The sequence below is a fragment of the Macrotis lagotis genome, chromosome 4 (assembly GCF_037893015.1).
Source record: "Macrotis lagotis isolate mMagLag1 chromosome 4, bilby.v1.9.chrom.fasta, whole genome shotgun sequence".
Taxonomy (NCBI): domain Eukaryota; kingdom Metazoa; phylum Chordata; class Mammalia; order Peramelemorphia; family Peramelidae; genus Macrotis; species Macrotis lagotis.
Genome location: NC_133661.1, coordinates 263,991,562 through 264,010,022, shown reverse-complemented (window position 1 = coordinate 264,010,022; position 18,461 = coordinate 263,991,562). Strand labels below are relative to the sequence as shown.

At 34.8% G+C, this 18,461-nt stretch overlaps 1 protein-coding gene across 1 annotated transcript in view; it reads right to left on the bottom strand.

Moving 5' to 3' along the window:
* Positions 1-2,225: 2,225 nt before the first annotated feature.
* The window catches only part of SLC38A6 (solute carrier family 38 member 6), a 74,572-nt gene continuing 58,336 nt past the window's right edge, over positions 2,226-18,461 (bottom strand). The window contains exons 11-16 of the mRNA XM_074235953.1: positions 16,069-16,148; positions 15,596-15,696; positions 9,823-9,947; positions 8,295-8,439; positions 8,098-8,192; positions 2,226-5,510 (exon numbers count right to left, since the gene is read on the bottom strand). Of these exons, the coding sequence (XP_074092054.1) occupies positions 5,430-5,510; positions 8,098-8,192; positions 8,295-8,439; positions 9,823-9,947; positions 15,596-15,696; positions 16,069-16,148 (627 nt within the window). The 3' untranslated portion in view covers positions 2,226-5,429. The remainder of the gene's footprint in view (positions 5,511-8,097; positions 8,193-8,294; positions 8,440-9,822; positions 9,948-15,595; positions 15,697-16,068; positions 16,149-18,461) is intronic.

Below are 18,461 nucleotides of genomic sequence, written 5' to 3'. Positions count from 1 at the left end.
TAACTCATTTCTCCTTTAATGTGTCCACAGTCAGCAGCATCTTGAACCATTGCTTTTGCACTCACCAGGCATTTGTTGATTCCTTCTTGCCCAGGACTGAGTCTCACCTGCATAGCTGGGTCAGGAATCCCTTATCAGCAGGGTTCCCTCTCTTTGCCTGCTGACACCCAATTCCCCATATTTTCAGGGAGGTGAAAATTCCTTCAGGGAAGTAGCTTGGAGAGGCTTGCAACTTCACTCAACCAGCTAAAAATTGATCTGGGATCTTTCTTCAAATCTTCCCAGGTTGTCCCATAATGAACACTGTTCTAATCTCAATTTTTCTTTTAGCTACTCTTTCACCCTAAGGTATTTTTTAACTTGTTAGAGGAAATCTGAAGAACTTGGAATTGTCTGTCTTCTACCATCTTCACAGAATCTCTGTCCCCCTAACATTAAACTTAATGAAACCTTCCATCTCTAATCCAAACCCCAATCCTCTGCCTGATTACTGCTTGAACCCTAACCCTCCTACTCTAATCTTCACCTTCCTACTTATACCCTTGAAGCCTCTGCCTCCCACTCCAAATTTAACCCTAACCAGTATACTCCAACCAAATGACTTCAATATGAATCCTAACCTTATAGCTGCTGCTAATCCAAACCTTAAATACAGCCAACTCTGATCCTAAATTCAACTATATTTCTGGCTCTCACTTTAACCCTAACCTCCGACTCTAAGCCTAACTTTCTGATTTTAACCCAAGGAACTTCTGCCTCCATCTCCAAATTCAACCTTAACCAGTCCATTCTAACTAAAGCCTAAATGACTTTGACATGAACCTTAAACCTAATCCAAATTCTATCCCTAACTCTAATCCTAACCCTAACATTAAATGTCTCCAACTGCACTTCTGACCCAGACTTGGGCTTTTCATTTAATTTTTCCAAACCTGACTCCCCATTACCCAATAATTATTTGGTCAAAGGATATGAATGGCAATTCTAAAAGGGATAAATCTAAGCTACAAAAATTATATGAAGAATATTCTAAATCACTAGGAAAAAAATGAAAATTAAAGCAAACTCTTGTGACCCATGGTGAAGAGTTCACATCCAAATAAGGAATAGTGAGGATCACAAAAGATAAAATGAACAAGCTGGATATATAAAGTTTAATGCAAATAAGTATGACAATACGAAGACAAATAACTAAGTGGGAAAGATCTTATAATATTCTAAAATATATTAATCTATAATAAAGTTCTCACATACAAGATATATAAATGATACAAATTTATAAGATTAAGATCCCTTCTATGATAGATAAATGGTCAAAGGAAATAAAGTTTTCAAAGGAAGAAATTGAAGCTATCAATAGTCATATTAAAAAAACTTCCAAATCTAGTCAGTCAATAAACATTTGTTAAGTGTTCACTATATGGTAGTATGCTATACTAAATAGTGGGGATACAGTTATGAAAGAAACACAGTTCCTGACTTCAAATAGCTTATAATCTAATGGGGGAAGAAAACACACAAAAGGAAGCTGAAAAGAAGAATGTAAGGGAAAGGAAAACAGATGGGGCCATGGTGAAAATGTCAGAGAAGTCCTGAAGTAGTACATCTAGTGAGAAATGGGATGTTCTGACCTGGGCTCCCTCTTGAAAGGGAAGTTTTAGAGTTCATGGCTCCATCTTCCAATCAGTGGAACAGAGGATGGTGAGGACATATAATTCCAAGGTTGATAGCAGTTTGCAGGATGAATAATGAGCTTCTTGGGACAAAATGTAAATGCCAAAATAGTGCAATCAGGTGAGATAAATTAAAACTCTGAGATACCACTCCATAGCCACAAGGATGGCAAAGAGAAAAGAGAAAAATAATAGATGTAGGAAAAGCTGCAGGAAAATTAGGCACACTAAATGCACTAAAGTTCTGCATTGGTCCAATCATTCTGGGAAAGCAACTTGGAATTATTCCTTGTACATAATATGGTTAGGTTTATATCCTGAAAAGATAAAAAAATAGAGGGAAGGACACACAGATACAAAAATATTTATAGCAATTCTTTTTCTTGTATATAGAATGAGAATCAAATCAGGGATTGGTTAAGCAAATTATGAAACTACTCTCCATGTAGGTGTGTGTATATATATATATATATATATATATATATATATATATATATATATGTATATGTGTGTATGTATACATACATAAATATGCATATATAGGTAGGGGAGGAAGCAGAGGAAAGAAGAGAATTTGGAAATAAAAACATTCTGAATTTCTGAAATGGCTTTTGGGTGAGAGGAATAAAAGGATTGCCTTGTTGAAATGAGTCCAGATGAAGTTAGATAACTGAATTTATGGTGTGTCTACTTAACAATAGTGACACAAGCTCCATTTGGTAGCAAGTAAAAATAGGGGTACAGGATTGAAGTTTCACAAAGGTTGAATGATGAGAGGATGAGGCAGGGAGGTAGATGAATTTGTGAGAAGAGGATAGTGTGAGAAGAGGACAGTTGAATTGATTGAGAATGGAAAAAAGTCAAAGTAGAGGTAATATGGGGTTTAGTGACTGGAGTTTGAAATGAAGATGAATAATAGGTTTGAGATATTAATAATAGGTAATGAGATATCAGGAGAGATGGAATGATAGCTTAAGGTCAGACAGAAGAATGTCATTTAATTAAGGAAAGGTAACAGTGATCAGTAATGGTGAGATCCAGGAAGTGACCATTTGTAGGTATGCATTAGATAGAATGAGGTCATGTGATTTAATAGTATTGTTGTCCTTCATTCTGGAAAAGGACATCAGGAAGGTGATGCCATGACTTGTCTGGACTTAAACGGGATTATTTCAAGATAGCCAGGGAATTGGGAGGTTAGGGAGCCTGAAGAAGTATGGGTATAAATGTTGAAATTCTCCAAAACCTAAGTTTTTTCCTTATATATAAAACTTTCCTTCAATTCTTTTATTAGATTTTCTAATCTCTCCTGGGGTTTTTATTCTCTTTTATGGATTTCTACATATAGTTATGATAGAATTACTCTCCTCTTCTGGAATTTTATCCCAGGATTACTTTAATACACAGAATTTCTTCATTGCAAAATTCTTTTTTAGCTTGCTCATTTCCTCAATCTCTACTGTTAGTTTCTTTGGGGACTCCCTTACCTCTTACTTGTTTTAGAAAGGAAAAATTAGGTATATTGGCAGCCTTTCATGCAGCCATATTATTGTAGAGCTAAAGACATGGATTATAGAGCAAAGTCTCAGAGATGATGGGACAGGATATGATCCAAAGTCGCTACATAGGTGACAAGAAGGATTAACTCAAAGGACCGAGATTGCAGAGAAAATACCAAGAAGTTCTAGGATGCATAGAGTTTAAAGTACTAAATATTGAAGATTTTGCCATGACTGACTGGATATTTATTTTGCTTTCTGTTGTTTCCCAGAAATATGTAGGTTTTCTCAAATTCTAATGATGACTTTATATCCATTTCACAGAAGTCATGTTTCTGACTCATCATCATGCATCGTTTTGAAGATAATACTATTTAAGGTGTTGAGTGTGCTATGATAGCTCCTCACCATACCCCCTAGTATTTCATCAATCCAATATTGTTGATGTGGAAGTGAAAAGTGAAGTGAAAAGTGAAAAGAATCCTACCATGGGAGACAATTAATCTTTTAATGCTTAGGTTGTTTCATCAATTATTTTAGCTATACATATGCATATACATACATACAAATTAAAAAGTTGGATCAGATAATCTCTAAAGTGTGTTCTGGTTCCAAAACTTTGATTCCAAGTTTCCTTCCAGTGCTAGGATCACACAACTTATGATTTCCAATCATTCTTGTACCAAAAGTCATAGTGAACGAGTTTTTCTCTTAAATTAGCTGAAAACTCATACCTCCTAAATAATAATTACTCAATCCAAGTTATTAAAAATGAATACTAGTAAAGGAGAAACTAGGAAAACAAACAAGTTTAATGTTGGGTGGACCTCTTATTTTTAACCTAGAATAGACGATGAATGAATAGTTATGGGAATGGTGAAACAAGTTCTTTGTTGCTAATGATGCATTCACTTCTCTTGGCTAGCTGATGAGTTTGGGGAGCAATTTTATCAGCTGTCACAACAGGCCTAAGTCTGGATTTATAGAAGGCATAAACACATAATGGCTTTAATGGGATTTTTGAATCGAACAGCAGCACATAATTAGATCCAAATAGAATAAAGTTCCCCACTGTGCTTTAGTAATATAACTAGAAAGTTTTATTTTTTCTCTAATAGTAGGGGTATAAACACAAAATGACTTATGGAGTCAGAACATAAATATCCTGAAGGTCAAAGTGAACTGAGGTTTTAGAAAACAAGTATTTGTAATGGAAATACTGACTAATGTTAATATGTACTGCTACGGTATAATACAAGAAGAAAAAATACTGATTATTTTCCATGATCCAAATGTAGGCCTCATAGTCTATTAAATAAGAAAAATATTGTTAGTTTGTATTCTAACATTAATTCTACCTTCTTATAACTGATCAGTTAGCAAGTTTCTAGAGTACTGTGGATCTATTTCCATGCTAAACACTATGAAAGATACAAGGAGACAGAGTTCTTGAATTCAAGTATACTGCCATCTCATTGGATTATGAAGGAGCATCATGATAAAATGTAAAAAGGGAACTGGATTTGTTGTCATAAAAATCTGGGCTCAAATTGTGCTTTTGTAGTTTATTGGATGTCTGATCTTTGGCAAATCATTTTATCCTTTGGAACCTCAGTTTCCATATCTGTAAAGGGCAGATATTTATATTTGCACTCCCTATTTCATAAGGATGTTGCAAGGATCAAATGAGATAATAAATGAAAAATAGTCTGTAAACCTTAAAACACCATAAAAATATCAAACTGTTATTATTTTACAAGACTTTTGCTAAGACTGAAGATACGTTTTCTTTTCTCAGAAAATGACTGATTTATTCTAGGTCATTCCTATTAAATTACTTCAAAAGCGGTGAATTTCAGGAGTATGAAAGTTCACTTGTACAAAAAAATCCTCTCCCAAGAATGGCTGAAGTGTGATGACAGGTGCAGCTTGGTGGTGCAGTGGAGAGAGCACTAGGTCTGGAATCATGAAAACCTGAGTTCAAATTCAGTCTCAGACATTTATTATCAGACCTTGGATAAAGAACTAAACACTTACTTTGTCTTAATTTCTCATCTTACAGATGAGGACACACTGAAGAAAATGGCAAACTACTCCAGTATTTTTGCAGAGAAAAGTCAGACATGGCGAAATGACTGACACAATTGCCATAATATGTCTTCTGTTGTCCTTAATCAACTGAGCTCTGTGACAACACATGTCTTGCTGAAAACAATCCTATAATTTTTTTTGTAGAAGTTAAAGGATAATGATTTTTTTATTTATTAATCCAGTTGAAAATTATTAGCACAAAACTTAAACTCCCAACAAGAATTCCAAAGAGAAGCAATACAAAAGCCTGCAGAAATAAGGAAAACAAGAAAAAACAGTTAGGGTTACCTTTTATAAGGAAAGCTCTATTTTTGTAAAAGATACTATATGATTTAGGAAAAATTTTCAAACCTTTCTTTACACATGCATCAAGGGGCATCTTGGCTGTATTTTAAGAATATTTTAAAATGAAATATTTCATCTTTTTTTGACAGTAAGGCAAAGACTTTATAAACTGTAAGCTTCATTTATATGGTGGTTTCTTCCACTTGCTGTGTATATTAAAGACTGAAGGGCCCTGGTATTCAACAACTTCATTGTGAAATTCTGAAAAATGGAGCCATCCATCTCAAGACATCACCAACAAAGCACTTTGACCTTAAAGGTTGACCTATGTTTTGATTACATAGACAAGGAACTTTATTCTGATTTAGATCCCTATTACTTTTAGAGTTATTCCTCGTATTTCTTCACTTTGGATCAAATAAAAAATTCTACTAAACCAGTTATGCTTTTCATCAAAAGTATTTTCCTCTGTGCAATACTATTTCTGGTGAAATAGTGGTCTGAATTTATAGCACAGTAGTACTCTATTACACTCATATACCATAATTTATTTAGCCATTTTCAAAATGATGATAGATATCTACTTTATTTCCAATTCTTACTATCACAAAAAGTGTTCTTGTGAATATTTTGGAATATTTTGGGGTAATAAGCCCAGTAACAGAGTAAAAAGGTATAGATATATTGATGACTATATTATTTTATAAATTGTTTTATTTTATAAAAATTTTATAATTATTTTATAAAATGGTTGTATCACTTCATAGATCTACCAATAAAATATTAGTTTGCCCACTTTCTGACAACTCCTCCAATACTGACTATTGCATTTGGGGGGGGGGGGTCATTTTTGCTATTTTAAGGTGTGAGATAAGTTGTTTTGATATGTGATTTCTCTATTATTAGTGATTTGTAGCATTTTTTCATGTGCCTGTGAACTTCTTGCAATTCTTTTGAGAATTATTGTAATTTTTATAATACTGGCATGGCCTAATTGTAAGCACTAAATATTCCTCAAACTAAATTTTAGATTGTTTATTTAAAGGGAATTTTGTAATTGAATCTCTACACGTCTTTTGTGTGTTTTGGGGGGTTGATCAGATAATTTATGTAAAATATATCAGCAAAGAGGGATAGTTTTATCTCTTCTTTTGCCTATTATTCCTTTATTTTTTTTCTCCTGTCATCATTTCCAGTACTATATTCAAGTAATTATTGAGAAAGTATCCTTGCTTCATGCCTGTATTTACTGGATTTATAGGGCATATGCTTGTTTTTGGTCTTAGACATATGCTTTTCATGCTAATTTAAAAAAAAGGTCTCTATGTCTATGCTTTGTAGTGTCTTTTGCACTTTGTCAAAGGCTGATGAATGCTGTGCTCTTTCCCTCAGCCTTAAGCTCAGAGCTCTTCACATATCTGGGTGACATGCCCTGTTCCTTAGTTCTCTAGCATGGTATTATCAGTTCAGAGCTGTCTTTCCTTAGTACTGGCAATTTAGAGCTTCTTGGTTGAAGCTTCTGGAAGGCTGTTTTTCCTGAAAGGCTGTGACCAAACTGGTTGTTGAGGAAAGAGCAAACTTCTGCAGCCTGGAACTAGGATCTCTTATAACATGAAAAAAGGAAGAGGGAGCAAGGAATAGGGGTGGATTTTGAGGTAAACGTGTTATGTCCTTGGGTCTATTAATGAAGCCTCAATGCCAAGTGTGGCAAGAGGGAGCAGGGTGCTGAGTGAACCTAGGGTCAGTGTAATTTCCTGGGTTTGGGTTTTTTAAAAAGCTTCTTTTGTATATGGTTGTCACAGATTGTGGAAACAGCTCAAGTTGCTTGATCTCTGGTGCATATTTCAGTTTTGGAAAGGTCTGAGAGGTTGCAGAGATTGGAGGAAATACTTAGTCCACCATCTTGTTGCTCGTGTGACCCAGAAATCCTTTATTATCGCTAGAATCAAATTCAAACCTCTTTAGAATTTGACCCCAATCTCTATTATTCATTTTCGATATCATTCACATATGATAGTCTTTCCCATTTTGGGTCCTTCAAGAGGCTATCATTCTTTAAGTGAAGATCTTCCTCTCTTGGGAATTTCCACCTTCCTTCCAAGTTCGGCTCAAGCACTATCTTCTACATGAAGCCTTATTGACCCTGCCATCATCTAGTGCCTCCCCTCCACGATCATTTTGTATTTATTTATCAGACAAATATATAATGAACATATTGATTCTTTCCAATAGAATGTAATCTCCTGGATGGGCAGATAATGTTTCATTTTTAAATTTGCAATCCCTGTACACTTGGACAGTGCTTAGCATTTATTAATGGGGCTAGGTGGCTTGCCCAAGGCCACACAGCCAGGTAATTATTAAGTATCTGAGACCAGATTTGAACTCAGGTACTCCTGACTGCAGGCCTGGTGCTCTCTTCACTGTGCCACCTAGCTGCCCTAATTAATACTTTTTGATTGATAAATGGCTTCTTTAGAAAATATAAAATGACAATATGTTTCTTAAAATATGGTTCATGAAAGAAATATTCACTTAAAAAAACATACCCCAAGCTTCTTCTGTGATATAAAATCCTCTCTACTGAGTTTTAGATAAAATAATCCTGGGAACACAAAAACCAAACATGTTGATGTACTGGCACCTTAGAAGGGGAAACAAACAAAGAAAATGATGTCATTAGGATCAGAACCTGAAACTAAGTGAGTCAAATTATTATGTGGAACTTTAGGAACAGATAACTTACCAATTATACCAAATATATTTCTAATGTCAGGAACATACAGTGCAAGTAAAATAATGGTAACATTGAGTGCTAAAGTGATCAAAAAATGATGAATCCATGAGAATGTGCGATTAGGAAAAAATGCCAATATTATTGCTTTCCTTGCCTGTATAAAGGAAAAAGAAAATAGTTTAAGAAAAAAGAAGGTATCATTAGGGAAATATTTGTTGAGATATAAATCTGTCTTTATTAAGTCCTTTCACAAGATGCCTATTGTCTAAAAAGTTGTGTTTACATACTTCTTTTATCATGAAGTTTTTAAAAACATACATAAGATTTTAATTTTATTCTCAGATATTATTTTCATTTCTTAGGATATTCCATTTGGTTTAGTGATAAATGCATTTGCATTTATCATGTTCTATTTATGTATAATAATTATTATTTATGTACTTATCTCTCCTACTAGGTGGCAAGCTCTTTGTGGCAGAAACTGCACCTTTTTCATCTCTGAATGTTCCCTGCCCTGGGTTTAGTACATGTTCAATAAATATTTGTTGCACTGAATTTACATTGTACCTTACTGGATAAAAAATTATGAAAAATGAGAAAACTTTTACCCACATAGTTTTCTCAACTTTTTTTGATTAATCTGTCTGTCATGGAGGTCCTGTTATGATATTTCAACCTGGTAAATATGATTTATATTTGAGAGCTATGTAAAGCATAGTTATTAGAGGTCCTAAGCTAGAAAAACTACAAGTTTAAGCCCAGAGACAGATGCCATACCTTGGGACTAGTCCAGCTTAGATAAAAGATTATTGGCTACTGAGTAATAATGGGGATGGGGGGTGGGGAGAGCAGCTAGGTGGTACAGTAGATAGAGACTGTGTGAAAAGCAAATCAACAGAAAGACAATGGTCCTTGAGGAATTTACAATCTAAATGAATAGCTAGGGCACTAATACAACAATATTTGACTACTTTTTTCCCTAGTGACATAGTAAATGTTGGAATTCTCATGTATAATAATACTATATTTTTTATTCATTCATTCATTTATCCATTCATTTTGCCCTCAAATCTTAATAACTGCAAAGTCAATGTTTTATTTTGGCTAGGATTAAACTAAACTTTCTCTGTAAAAACAAAGTAATGATGAATCAGCAAGAACTTATTTTTTCTGACTAGAATTTTCATCTTTTTGTTATATATCCTTTTGAAGACACACTACAGAATTGGAGAAAAATAATTTCAACCCTTCCCCCCTAAAACTTTAGAAGTTTTACATTCTCCAAATTGGAAACAATGCTGTGGGATAGCTTAAACCTAAACTTAATCTCAAAAAGCACAAATTAGCTCAGTGGTTTACAGTTATTTTTGTCCTTTCATGAAGCCATATGCAGTATAAGGTCTTTGATCAATCACTTGACAAATGAATAAGATACACAAGACTAGATTTGACTCAAATATTCCAGTCTGCAAAGAATTAGTGTTGCCATGTTAGGGAAACAACTACAATAAGCAACAAGACTTTTAACAGTACTTACAGGGAAATGGATTAGAGGGACTGTCAAGAGCACAGCAAATAGTATGCATAACTTCACAGCCATGACAACAACATCATTCGGCAAATATTTGCTATAGCCCTGTAGTACTTCAGATTCCACTTTTTCTGCAAATAACAAATAAGGCTATATAAATATAAATATATAAAATATATATTTAATAATAATAATAAATAACAAATAAATAATAAAATAAATAAATAATAAAAATAAAATATATAAATATTTGATTTGTTTTCTAATTATAAACAACAGTAGTTTCTACTAATCATTTTTTTAGCAAGGTTTTGAATTTTACAATTTTTAACCTTTCCTTACCCCATCCCCTCAACAGAAGGTAATCTAATAGTCTTTACATTTGTTTCCATGATATACATATAACAAAATTGAATGTGTTGAGAGAAAAAAATATATCATAAGGTCCCATTATAATGTCAAGAATAGCAAAATATTTTCTTTTCCATGGATTGTTTTTGCAAGACTTTGTAAAACATCTCAAAGATAGGCTTATCTTTACTCCCCCCCCCTTTTACATTTTGGCCACCCAAACAGAAACAAGCACATATATAACAGATAACCTAACATTATGTGAAAAAATAAGAATATAGAATTTTTCTTTCCAGGATCCTATAGAGAATTTCAAATGCCACTTTGCTTATTTTTTTTATTTAGAATTTTTTTAATTTAAAGGAATGGGGTTAAGTGACTTGCCCAAGATCACACAGCTAGGTAACTATGAAGTGTTTGGGTCCGGATTTGAACTCAGATCCTCCTGACTCCAGGGCCAGTGCTCTATCTAATACACCACCTAGCTGCCCCTTGCTTTGCTTATTTTTACCTCAACTGTTAGCTCAAATGGCACCAAGCAGCATAATTATTGTTTCCTAAAAGCAGAAAAGGGCCAAATGAAAAATTAATTACCTAATGACATAAGGGTAGTAGCTAGGAAGGGTAGACAAATACTGATAAGATCTAAAAAGTGAAGATATTTAAGAAAGTAGTACATATAGAATTGAAGAAAAAAGATGAATTTTGACTCAAGTTAGAACTTATTCTATTCTACTAGCTTGAGAAAACTAGTAAGGGTAAAAAGGTATAATTGACAAATATTTGCTGAGTGCCTTCTATTGTCTGGCACTCTGGGAATACATGATTAAATAACATTCTTAAGAGAGCTTACAATTTAATAGAAGAGATGACATTTACACAACTAATGGTAATATAGGGAGAAAAATAAATGTGAAATAAGAGGAAAAATGCAATTATAATTTTTAGAAAAGAGATTATTTCTAACATGGATGAGATTGGAGTGAGGGTGATCATAGAGATCGTGGCATTGAAACTGGATCTTAAAGGAAATTTAACAGAGAAATAGTGGGGAAATGAGAAAGGGGTGGGAAAATACAAATAAAAACACAAGGACTAGTAGGGAATAAGGAGAGAGAATCCACATTTATATAGCATCATTTTATGCCAGGCTAAGCACTTTACAAATATTATTACACCTCAAGCAGATTCTGATTGGCTTATATATAATTTGTATCTTCCCTAGGGATAGATCACTATAATCTGAACACTGGGAATTTGATAAGCAAAGAGACATGGATTAGAGGAACTATCAAGAGCTGAGCAAACAGTAAGCATAATTTCACAGTATGACAACAACATCATTTGGCAAATGTTTGCTTTAGGCCTGTAGTACTTTGGGCAAGCAAGTATAAATTATTGAAGGTTTCTGAGGATGATGAGAACTGTCCTTAAGGAAGACCTGGACTTGGGAGACAGTATAGACAAAAAGATAGGTTAAGAGGCTATCACAATTATGTAGGTGAGAAGTAATGATGACCTAAATCATGATGTTAATATTTCAAATGGAAAGCAACTCTAATGAACAAAAATATTTATTAAGGCCAAAATGACTTTGTATGTTGGTAGCTCCTGGAGGGCAGGGACTATAGTACTTTTATCATGGTAGGCATTTAGTGAATGTTTAATATCATTGAATTCCATTTAGAAATTATCTAAAAAGTGCTTTCTAGATTTTTTTCTGTGTGAAGGCAGCAGTCTAGTAAACCAAACAAGAGAGCAGGAGATACAAATCTAGATTCTATTCCCAAATGCTTGACATTTTTGGGTTATAGAATCTCAGAATTGGAAGAGAATCAGAGGTCATCTAGTTCCATCCCTAACAAGTCAATCTGACTTAGCACAAAACCTTGATTACTTAATTTGACTGGACTTGACTCCAACTCACTTCACCATCCAAAAATGGAATAGGCTGTTTCAGGAGGTAGTGATCTTCAAACAAAAATGGTTAGGTTGTTAAAGAACAAATTGGATGAGAAAACCTTTGAAGTCTCTTTAAGCTCTCAGATAATGATTTCTGATGGTAGTTTATTCTACTTTTGGATAGGACTCTAGTTATTACAAAGTTTTTCCCTAAAACAAGCCTGTTGCTAATTCTACTCTCTGGATGAAAAGTGTACTACTAGGCACTCACATTCCATGCCCAGCTCCAAGCTAGTGATTCAGGCCTCTTACCCATTGAATAAAGATTAGGTTGAGATCATTTTGGCCTCAAGACCTCTAATTGCTTGCTTGACTGGATAAAAACTGAATGGCAGCTGCACCCTGATGACCCAGTTGGTTGCAAGAGCAACAGCTATTGAGAGGGAAACTCTGGAGGGAACCAGCTACTGGATGGTTCAATTAGCCTTTTGCCCCTATAACCAGGCTGGATGACTGATTAACATGTCAGGATCCCTACAGACCTCCACCAATCTCCTCTGGCTTTGCCATTCCAGGATCCAGCAAGAGTCAGGTTTGGATTAAGTGTGTTTGTTGTAGCTCGATGTTGCGGAGACATTGTGGTGCCTTCTATGCTGTAAGTAGCCATTTTGTCACCAGATAACACGCTGGTGCTTTGTCTGGTGTGGCTGGAGTGCTGAGGTGCCTTGCTGATAAAAGAGGAAAAATTGTTCTCAGGTCCAAGGACTCCTGTAGCATCCAGACCATCAACAAAAGTCCTGTTTCCTATTAAATCAGGCTACAGGGTGAAATGGTTCTGGGATGGCATGTGAGAAGGATGTCTTTGCACAACATACTCCTCACTACAATAAATATATTGTACAAGTCATGCCACCATTAATTTGGTTAGTGTGATCCTTGAAATTAAAGGACAACTATTTTTTTTTTTTTTAGGTTTTTGCAAGACAAACAGGGTTAAGTGGCTTGCCCAAGGCCACACAGCTAGGTAAGTATTAAGTGTCTGAGACCGGATTTGAACCCAGGTACTCCTGACTCCAGGGCCGGTGCTTTACCCACTACGCCACCTAGCCGCCCCTGAAGGACAACTATTATTACTTTCTGGAGCTAGTAGAATAAATCTAATAAAATACTTAAAGATGCATAACACGTCTTTGTAAACTTTTGTAATCCTGGCTAAGTATCCTCCATTCTTTCATCGAACTTCTAAGATTATAACATGATTTTGAGGCCTTTTACCAAGAGTTTCTCTTTTTGGACCCTCTTCAGATTATCAATGCTTTTAATTAAATTTAGTGACCAGAACTAAACAGATGAGGTCTGATCAGGGCAGAATACAAGGGGACTACTATTGTTTAATAGGAAAATAAAATCTATTTCCATTTTATGAACTACAGTGCAACTATTATCACCTATTACTGATAAACCTCGAAGGGTTTATTATTGTGCATATTTGGGAAGTAGTTTTGTTTTTCTCCTTTTTACCAGATAATGCCAAGCTCTCATTACACATTCTGTGACAAATAAGCTAGGGTTAATAAGTGAAGGCTTTTCCTGTAACCCAAATTTGAATCACATATAAAATCTGCCTTTAAATGCTTGGATAGAAGACACTGCTTCTGACATATAATGAGATTTTGTCAGAAGTTTAAGAAAGCAATTCTAATTTAAGCTCAAATTGTTACAAGCCTACCTTCCATCTTCTCAGGATCCAGATTTGCTGTCCGAGCTAGTTGGTTAGCCCTGTGTTCTTAGCTGAGCCAGAACACATGTAACCAATATGTATAGATCCAGACAAATCTCTACAAATATCATAAGGTGACCTCTCCAAAATATATATGACCCTAGTTAAGACAGTGTCATAATCAAAGAAGATTGCCAGATAGGGTAAAAAGTTTATAAAGTGGGACTCACTACTTGACTTTTGACCTTTGGAAGGTTTTAACTTTGAACTAAAATTTTTAACAAGCTCTTTGCCTAAAGTACACTCTGTATTACATGAGATTGGCATCTGTAGTCATCTTGGCAGAAAGGCGATATGAAAGTTCTTTCTTACACTGTGATTAAATGCCAAAATAGATCTGTTCTGAACTGCATATCCCAATCCCCATTATGACTCAGTTTTTAGGGAAGAATCAGTTTGTATGTAAAAAAACAAAATAAACCATGAAGTCCAAAAAAACTCTTTGTTTCAATGTAATAATTTTTCTAGAAGTTTTCATTTTCTCACTTGAGGAAATTAGAGTATTCTAAAAAAAACTTGCAATTATGGAAAAGGAATTCAGGTCACAGAAGATCCATAAAGGAAAAGATATGTGATGACTAGGCAAATTTTTTCAGGAAAAATATGTCACTTAACAAGTATTAAAATCTTTTAGACCACTTGACTTATGATGGCTAAAAGAGAATTTTTAAAAACCTACAAAGACAAAACCTAAATGAGTCAGGAACAGCTAAGAGTTTGCTTCATTGGAACCCTGAGTAAAGGGCATTTGAACCAGGAGGTCTACATATAGTTTTCCTCTTTAATTCTCTTTCATTCTTCCTTACACCTACTATATCTATAATGGAAAAGGCACTTGATTCAGAGTCCAGAGAATCCTGAATTCTGGTCTCAGTTATCATGGGCAATTCTCTTAATTTGTTTCAGCTTTGTTTTCCTCATCTTTAAAATGGAAATAAGCTTACACTACTTAACTCCTAAGTTTTTGAAAATGAAAGGAGACAGTGAGTATAATGAGTTTTACAATTGTATTGGGCTACATAAATGGGCATGTGTGAACAATCAATCAATAAACATTTAATTAAAAAGCACCTACCATGTGCCAGGCACTGTGCTAAGCTTTGAGGGTGTAAAAAGAGTCAAAAAACAATACCTTCCCTCAAGGAGTTTACAATCAGATGTCCCACTTCACTTGTTACCATTTGCATGGAAGGACGGGGTTTTTTTCCTACCAGTATATAAAGGACATACACTATACCTATGCCATTTAAAAAGTATCAGTAACTTGACATACTAAAATATCTGCCAGAGAGACACTGAAGTATGTTCATACACCTACAGTTAAGTTTTTTTTTTGTTTTGTTTTTTAGATTTTTCAAGGTAATGGGGTTAAGTGGCTTGCCCAAGGCCACACCGCTAGGTAATTATTAAGTGTCTGAGGTTGGATTTGAACCCAGGTACTCCTGACTCCAAGGCCGGTGCTCTATCCACTGTGCCACCTAGCTGCCCCCAGTTAAGTTTTTAAACAAAAGTTTCCTATAAAATGACAAATCACAGTTTCTGATTCCTCACTTTCAAAAGACAATAAATAAATCAATCCTTTCATTTCCATAAGATGATTCAATTTATCCAAGTAGTTTTCTGAAAGAGTTGAATCACAAGTAAAAGAGAGACATGAATTCTAAGTTTTCAATAAAATTCATTAAGTAACAGTTCAAGAAAAATAAATTTCATTTATTTCTTAATCATGTAAAATTAAATACTTACCATAAAAAGTGAGATACCCAAATAATGCTGATAAAAAATAAATGAGAAAACTTAAAGCAATCCCTGTGTTGGTTACATTCTGCATTCGTCTCTTAGAAGGTCTAAAAGACAACAAAGACAAACCAAAATAGATCTACAAAACTGAACAAGATAAAAACTAAAAGCTGGACAAGAGATCAAAGAATCTATATTCCAAGTCATGGGGTTCCTCAGCCATACAAAGCTGAGTCCATCAGAAACTTTAAACTTTAAACTAGGAATTACAATGGAAATTCATTATATAAGAATATTTTTTTAATCATGTGACATTCTCCATGAGGACTCCACTGATTTTTTTTTATTGTTGTTTAAGAAAACCTCCAGAATCTAAAACAGAGAACTATGAGGGAAGGATGGAACTGACTCAGAAAAGTTTCAAAATATCAAAGGCCTCTTTATTTCCCTTAAGATAATCTAAGATTCATACACATTACCTTTGAAGTTCACAATAGATGGGCAATATCGAAGTATGGCAGAGAAATGAAAATGCCATAGTTGGAATGGCATAAGCACTCTGAAAAATGAAAAAATAAAATAAAATTGTTAGCTTCCTGCTGAAAAAGCTACCACTAAATTTGACCTTCAACTCATATTTTCCAGAGTAAGGAATCTGGTCAAACTCAGTAGTCTAAGCAAATACATTATTCAAAGGAAAATTATTTCTATGATGGGAGGAACAGGTATATTTATATTTATTAAATAAGTCTTTCTGGTACCTCCTGCTTTTACATCACAATTGTTTTGGGACTCCCCTTCTCTATAAACATTTTCTCTCTCCCCTTCCAGCTTCCCTCTAAATAATTATGGGCAGTTTCAAAATCTACAGAAAATGTTTTATTCTTTAGCTGATTTCCCCTGTCCCGCAATGCCATCTGGGACCTTCTTTTGCTGTGGGTTACTGTTTTCTTAGTTAATGCATGCAACTGTTATAATAACCAATTAACAAGCATTTATTAAGAATCTACTAAGTTCCAGGTACTGAGAGTACAAAGGCAAAAGCAAAACTTGTCTCTGTCCTTAAGTACATTAGAGTTTAGCTGAGAAAGAGCCCATTGAATGTCTCTAATTCAGTATAAGGGGAAAGCTTCATGAAGGTAGCACATGACCTGAGACAAAGGGATTCTGAGACACAGCAATGAAGAGGAAGTGCATTCTTAGGTCAGCACAAAGGCATAAATGTGGGAAATGAAGGGCAGTGCCACGAGGTGAGTTTGACGGAACTGTAGTGAGTGTGGAGGAGAATAATAAGCAAGAAAGATGGAAAGGTAGGTGGGGGCTAGGCTTTAAGTGACAAACTGAAGAGTTTATGTTTGACTTTGAAGGTACAGCCAGGTTGTGAATAGTGTAAATTACAAGTTCTGTGAATCATTATTCAAATCTGTACTGCATTATTTCCACTGGCTTGGAACCAATGACCATATTCTATATAATTATAATTTCAAATTATACAAATTCAAATATATGTAATGACTTCATAGGAATCCATATTTGCACTAATATAATAGGCAGCCATTGGAGTTTCCTGAGAAGGAAAGTGAGAGTAAGACCTATACTTTGGAGAAATTAGTTTGGCAGCTATGAAGAATGGATTGAAGATGGGAATGACCTAAGGTAGGGAGAACAATTAGGTAGCTGTAGCAATAATCTAGACAAGAGACAATGAGGGCCTAGCCTAAAGTGATGGCTATGGGGATAGAGAGAAAGGATTAGATGGAAGAGATTGTGTGGAGATAGGCCAGAACAGGTAACTGAATGGAATTGGGTGAGGGAAAATAAGAAGTCATGGATGGCACCAGGGTCTGGAACCTGAGTGATTTTCAAGAGAGTAGTGGGTTTAGGAGGAAAGATAATGAATTCTGTTTGGGCACCCTGAGTTAACTGAGTTGGAAATGTTTAAAAGGCAGTTTGTGCTGCTGGATCAGAGGTCAAGAAAAAGACCAGAGCCAGAACTATAGATTTGAGAGTCAATAATAATGATACACATTCCATAATATGAAAGATTTAAGCAAAGGAACACTCAGAAAGGTAAGAGAACCAAGAGAAAGCAGGGTCATGAAAACACATAGAAGAAAGCTGATGTAGGTATTAACAGTATCAAATTCAGGAGAGAAGTCAAGACTGCTAAGGATTGAGAAAAGTCCATTAGATTTGACAATAAAGAGATCACGAGTGACCAGATTTTAAAAAAGAAGAAAAAGAAATATTTATAAATTTATTATGATTATAGAGAGCTTTTTCAGGGATTCTGGCTGAGATAAAGGTAAGAGAGATATGGCCTACCAATAGCTTTTGGTGAAAGACAAAATCTAATGAGGGTTTTGTTTTTCTTTAAGGAATGGAAGAAAGGCAATGTTTACAGGCATTATGAAAGGAAATCATAGATATGAAGAGATTGAAAAGAAAGAATGATTGACGGTGCAATAAGGACCCAGATGAGAAATCCTAATTCCCTAATTATAAAGCTAGATGGGGTTTGGTATGGTCTCCACACAGGAGAGACATTTAACAATAAGGATAGAGGAAAACTGCAGCTTGGAAGTTCTGAAAATGAAAGGTTTAAGGCCTGCAGGGCATAGACTTTAAATTGGAAGATAGATGGGAATGAGAGGGTTTAGTTTATGAAAAGCTTTGAATGCCAAACAGAGGATTTTATTTTTGATCTTGGAGGTAATAGCAGTTACTAGAAATTATTGGAGCGGGGGAGACGGGGAGGGAGGAAATGATCTGACATGCATTTTAGTAATTTGATGGCTAAATGACTGGTAGAATGGAGTAGTTTGGAAAGACTTGATGCAGGCTGATCCACCAGCAGGCTTCTGTCAGATAG